Source organism: Oryzias melastigma, linkage group LG23, assembly GCF_002922805.2.
Source record: "Oryzias melastigma strain HK-1 linkage group LG23, ASM292280v2, whole genome shotgun sequence".
NCBI lineage: Eukaryota > Metazoa > Chordata > Actinopteri > Beloniformes > Adrianichthyidae > Oryzias > Oryzias melastigma.
The window spans coordinates 4712375-4718858 of record NC_050534.1 but is presented as its reverse complement, the minus strand read 5'-3'; the positions used below and the strand labels follow the sequence as shown (position 1 = coordinate 4718858).

Here is a 6484-nt window from a genome sequence, read left to right as displayed (position 1 = left end):
CCAGCTAAAATATTAGCTCAATTCCAAATTAGCCTTTAAAAAAAAGAAAAAAAAACTTGGGTTAGCCCAAATAGCTAGCATTTAGCTGAAATAATAGCTAAACTTCAAAAACTGAAAACAAGCCTAAATTAGCCAAAATAGCTAGCATGTAGCTGAAGTATTAGCTAAACTCCAAATAAATGCCAAATAGTCCAAAAAGCTAGCAGAATGTCAACTTTTAAAACTTTAAAACTGTAACTTCTTAACATAATTATGAATAATAAAAAGGCAGGAATATTATTCCAGAATAAATCAACTTAAACCTTAAATAACTTTAAATATTTTATTCTCCATAAAAATATATTTTGTTAAAATTATACAAGTTAGAAATAAGCGCAAGATAGCATCAGGCCATTAATAACAATAAAATAAAATGATCTGGAGGGCCAGGTCCGGCCCCTGGGCGTGACTTTGACATGTGATCTAAAATCTAAAAAGCTCAATTTGCTTTTTCTCTTCTATTCCATCTTCCCCTCTGTTGCTCCTCCTCCCATATTTCCGTGTTAACAGCAGCGCGATGAGGGTATTTAGGGGTGTGAGAGCTCGTTGAGTAATCTCTGCTGTCGTGCAGCGGCAGGATTACATTTGTGCGAGCGTGTGGTTTAGTCAGCATCTGCCCTGTAGACGGATTCCCCCTGGTGTTCCTCAGAAACACACACACACACACCAGCGCAGCAGGTGCACAGGTGAGCATCTAGCAGCTATTAAGGAGCGCATGATCCCCATGACGGCAGATAAGCGATGAACCGAGGGGCGAAGACGTGACTCATAGCCTCGCTAGCCTACCAGCATCAGTCTAAAAAGGAAGAAGGTGTTTGAGGCTGGAACAATGAAGAGCGAGCCGCCTCCAGTCTGAGTGTGATGGTTCAGTCAGAGAGCGCCTCTCATTCATGGATTTCAGCCTGGTGTCCTGATCTGATGGAATCAGCCTAACACAACAAAAGGAAGTGTCATTTCTCCTTTTGCTATCTCCCTCCACAGTACATGAATGAACAGCAAGTGTTAGCATGTCAGAAAAAACTCTGCAAAATCACTGCTAATAACAAATAATAATAAAGGGAAAAATGAAGGATCTCTAACATCTAGGAATGCCATTATGTGTCAAAGTCAAGGCCCGGGGGCCGGATTTGTATAAATTTCACAAAATATATTTTTATTGATAGTAAAATATTAAAAGTTATTTAAGGTTTAAATTGATTTATTCTGGAATAATATTCCTGCCTTTTTATTATTCATAATTACGTTAAAAAGTTACAGTTTTAAAGTTTAAAAAATTGGCATTCTGCTAGCTTTTTGGACTATTTTGCCATTTACTAAGATGTTTTAGGCTGTTTTTGAGTTTAGCTAATATTTAAACTACATGCTAGCTGTTTTGGCTAATTTAGGCTTTTTTTGTTTTTTGGGCTGTTTTAGAGTTTCACTACTATTTACATGCTAACTGTCTTGGTTAATTTAGGTTGTGTCCGAATTCCCACTCTAATCACTATATAGTGCGCTCACTGTTTCCTAGAGCGGTCTGCAAAAAACTAGCTTCCATCGATGATCACTAGATTAGCAAATATAGACCACAATGCACTGCGGTCGAACAATTTCAAACAAAAAAACGTGTTATTAAACGTAATATTTGAATCCACATCCACATTTTCACCATCAGAACACAATGGAGTCATAAATAAATGTCGTGAAATGTTCATATTTACTCAATTTTCACTTTGTGAAATAAGTGACGTCAGATCCGGTGTTTTGAAAAACGAAAGAAAAGTAGTGAACATCATTGTCCAAATTACTTTTAAAATCCAGGGCAGTAGATAGCCCTGCACTATATAGTTTTTAGTAGTTAGGGGTTTATGGGGGGATTTGGAAACAATGTTCGGCTTTTTTTCTAATATATTAGGCTATTTTTCAGCTACATGCTAGCTGTTTTGGCTAGCCTTAGTTTTTCTTTTTTTTTTATGTAGTTTTTTGGGCTAATTTGGGATATAGCTAATGCTTTAGCTGGCTATCAGCTTCAGCGTTTTCAGCTTTCAGCTTCAGCTTTTATAGCTTTCAGCATCAGTGTTTTTAGCTGTCCATTTCAGCATCTTCAGCTATCAGCACTAGAATCTTCAGTGGTCAAATTCAGCTTACAGCATTCACACTAGCATCATCACAGGTAATGTTATATAACTAGTTCATAATGATGTTAAAAAGTAACGTTTTCAAAGTTATAAAAATGTAGTTTTAGAGTGTTCAATAAATGTTTATCCTGTTCGATTTACGGTGTGTTTTGGATTTTGGCCCCTTGTGCGATTGAGTTTGACACCCCTGATTTATTCAGAAGATAGATGGATAGAAATGTTTTATCAGAAAATGGAAGGAGCAACTGTGTTAACGAGACTGATTGGTGCCCAAAACGTCTTTAGGAGCTCCGCTCAGGGAAAACCGGAATCTGTTTGGATCATTTCACTTTGGAGGTGTGTCCTTAACACCGGTCCAAATGAAAGCTGTCCCAGAGGGGTTGCGTATTATAAATAAAGCAGGAGTGGGCAGCACAGACAGGATAAATAAAGCTATCCACTGGAGTGCAGCACACATTGAAAGCATGTGACATGAGTCACCACAACAGCCTCTCTGTATGGATTTATATGTCAACACACATGTGGCGCGTCCACACCATCTCTGCTGGCTCGGTGTTCCTGCAGCTCCCCGTTCCCCAGCAGTTACCTCAAAAGCTGCAATTACACTTCACTTTTGGACGGGCACATTCTGCAGCTAAACATAGACATCTTCTGTCATGGTGAAGCCTCCAGGATGTGCAGAAGGTGCTTCTGGCGCCACGGACAGCCTGGCGTTAGATTCTCTGTAAATTTTCAGAGCAGCGAGGTGCTTTGTCCATCACGACGGAGCGTTCAGACCTGTCATTAATCTCACAGCTGGAATGTTCGGAGCCAGCACTGATGCCGAACTGCAGCCAGGAGCCATGAAATGTCAGCTTCTGTCAGCAAAGCATGAATTACACCCGCAGGACCCGCATGTGACAAGAAAACCACCAACAAGGTGCCCAGCCAGAGGTCTGCGCAGCCAGAGGTCGCCCTGCGCAGCCTGACTGCTGATGCTCTGCAGCTGCTTAGTGCTGTGTGTGAGGAGAGGTGGGCTGCGGATCGTGACTTAGGGGCGGGGCTTTTCTTCTCCTGCTTTGGGAAAGAGAGAGTGAGGGGCGATGCACGGTTGCCCCGGTAACGGGGAATCAGTGGGCACGTGCGCGCTGGTGTGTCTGCACTCACTTCCTCAGCACGGCGATCTCGTTCTCGATGCTGCTCTCCTTTCCCTTCAGCGCCTTCTTCGGGATGCACTTCACCGCAAACATCCGGCCACTCAACTTCTCCTGGGCCAGAACCACTTCAGAGAACGCCCCCCTGAGAACGCACAGAGAACTTTAGATGCAGCAAAACACAACGTCCTCAGTCTCATTTAAAAAAAAAAAAACTTTAACAATGCAAGAAACATTTTAGATTCATCAATTTCGGTTATTTTCCTCTGAAGATTCACATGATCTGATCTAAAAAATGTACAGAAACACTTTTTAATGAGGGTCCATTTATTATGCAAAATTAAGCACAAATTAACTATTAAATGAAGTGTTAACATACACTTTCATGATTTACTCAGTGAATTATTTAATGCATTAGCTTAAAAAGTGGTAAACACTGCTGGAAGATATAAAAAACTGTATATAACGATTACAATTATAATAATATATATCAATAATGTGTTTTCAGTTATTCTAAGATAAAAATTGGATACAAATGTCAGTTTTTTTCTGACTTCATGGTTAAGTAGCATGTATTGTCACATATGCATTTCCTCCAGAGGCTGCGGCTCTTCCCACACTCCAGAAACATGCTTCATGGGTGAATTGGTGACTAAATTGGTGTGAATGTATGGCGACCTGTCCAGGGTGTAGCCCACCTTCTCCCAACCGTACCAGGTTATCCCAATACGGGATATTACGGGTTCAGGAAATGGATCAATGGAAAAACCTCACAGTATGATAATTTTGTCATACTTGTGTTTCATATAAAAAAATATAATTTTCCACCAACAATAACTGAGTTTTTTAACCCTAAATGCCTGTTGTGGCAAATATGCAACAAGCCACTTTAGCTCTAAAATAAACCAAATGTAGAATCTACTTCAAAGCAAAAACATAAGAGAAAGTTCTTTTTTTTTCATTGCTGGAATTAAATTCAGGAATTTTGGGGTGTTAATTGTAGACAAATAGATACTTTAAAGCTGAGAAATTTATACACATTATACATTTTATACACATTTGTTTAGAAATACCTTAATAATCTACTATATGATTTGAATATATTTATATTAATCTGATCCAGTTTACATACTGTAAATTGTATCAGTGAAATAATAAGATTGTTAATATCATACAGTGTTTAATAGTCGTTACTTTATATTATATGCAGTCGGAGTGTAGAAAAAGTTGAAAGTTATCATAATGGCATTCTGGTAGCTTTTTGGACAATCAAGATTTTTTCACTATTATAGAGTTTGGCTAATATTTCAGATACATGCTAGCTGTTTTGGCTAACATAGGGTTTTTTCAGTTTCTTAGGCTAATCTGTCTTTTAGCTAATATTTTAGGTGGCTATCAGCCTTAGCGTTTTCAGCTATCAACTTCAGCGTTTGCAGCTATCAACTTCAGCGTTTTCAGCTATCAACTTCAGCGTTTTCAGCTATCACCTTCAGCGTTTTCAGTTTTCAACTTCAGCGTTTTCAGCTATCAACTTCAGCGTTTTCAGCTATCAGCCTTAGCGTTTTCAGCTATCAACTTCAGCGTTTTCAGCTATCAACTTCAGCATTTACAGCTAGCAACTTCAGCATTTTCAGCTATCAGCCTTAGCGTTTTCAGCTATCAACTTCAGCGTTTTCAGCCATCAGCCTTAGCGTTTTCAGCTATCAACTTCAGCGTTTTCAGCTAACAGCCTTAGCGTTGTCAGCTATCAACTTCAGCGTTTTATAGCTATCAGCCTTAGCGTTTTCAGCTATCACCTTCAACGTTTTCAGCTATCAACTTCAGCATTTACAGCTATCAACTTCAGCGTTTTCAGCTATCAGCCTTAGCGTTTTCAGCTATCAACTTCAGCATTTTCAGCTATCAACTTCAGCGTTTTCAGATATCAGCCTTAGTTTTCAGCTATCAACTTCAGCATTAACAGCTATCAACTTCAGCATTAACAGCTATCAACTTCAGCGTTTTCAGCTATCACCTTCAACGTTTTCAGCTATCAGCTTTAGCGTTTTCAGCTATCAATTTCTGCATCTTCAGCTATCAGCACTAGCATCTTCAGCAGCCAAATTCAGCTTACAGCATTCACACTGGCATTATTGCAGGTAATGTTATATATCTACTTTCTAGTTAGTTTAGGGCTACTGATGGTTAAGATGTGTGAAAAAAAAATCGCCTATTAGTGGACTATTAAAATAATTGTTCGTGGCAGCACTAGTGTACAGGATCAGGCTCTTTCCGCAGGTACCTGTAGTGACAAAGCTGGATGTGTTAAATATGTGTGCTGCCTTGCAGAAAAGCCTGCAGCCGTTCAGACTGAAGCCCATTTTACAGGCTGTCCGTCAGCCGTGAGGATGCCTGCTCTTCAAAACACCATCAGAGCAGAGTGCTCACACTGAAGCAGCTTTTCGCTGTCTTTGTTACAGTTCTCACGGCCTTCGGCAAGAATCTCGCTCCCGTCTCGCACTCCTCCCCCTCCCCTGTCATTCTCTTTTAGCCTCTCACCTCACGCTCCGCCAATCTCTCAGAGTGACAGGCGATCATGATGCGTGTTGCCCCTGGTGATCGAGTCGGACCGTCTGGAAACCAATAAAATGACTTCAATTGACTGGCGCGCTCAGCACAATCACTTGCTTGGACCGACAATGTCCGTTGGGGATTGGCTGACGTCAGAGCTTAATCAAACAAGTGGCGCGTGCTTCTAGTGTTGTTGCTTCAATCAGTCTCGTGTACAGAGGCAGCACACACGCCTGCAGGTTCTCATTCATTAGCCTCAGACACCGTAACAACAGGTTCCACACTCACTTTCACAGCTGTAGGTGTTACAGCACTTCACCAGGAAGTTCACATTTAGCTTCATACACTTCATTGTGAATCTGTTTAAAAATAATGATCAGGACACTGGAGAGCATTTCATATTATTCCAATTAAAACATTTTCACACATTAAGTTCCACCAATGTCTCATTCTAGGTATGAAACCAGCCAGCAAGGCCAGGTGGGCCCCATATGGTTTAAAAGTGGGCAGAATAATGTGGACCTCAAATAAGTCTGTCTGCAGTTTCTGTGGAGGCCCAACCTGTGTTTGTCCTCATTGGCTTAACCCTTCCGCTCTCTTTGGGGTCCAGTTGACTCCAACCACATATTGATATGTGATTTCTTC

The 6484-nt window shown here is 40.5% G+C and overlaps 1 protein-coding gene across 1 annotated transcript in view; it reads right to left on the bottom strand.

Moving 5' to 3' along the window:
- camk1da (calcium/calmodulin-dependent protein kinase 1Da) overlaps window positions 1-6484 on the bottom strand; it is a 91321-nt gene that overhangs the window by 28056 nt on the left and 56781 nt on the right. Inside the window, exon 2 of the mRNA XM_024260843.2 lies at window positions 3303-3434. Coding sequence (XP_024116611.1) covers window positions 3303-3434 — 132 coding nt within the window. The remainder of the gene's footprint in view (window positions 1-3302; window positions 3435-6484) is intronic.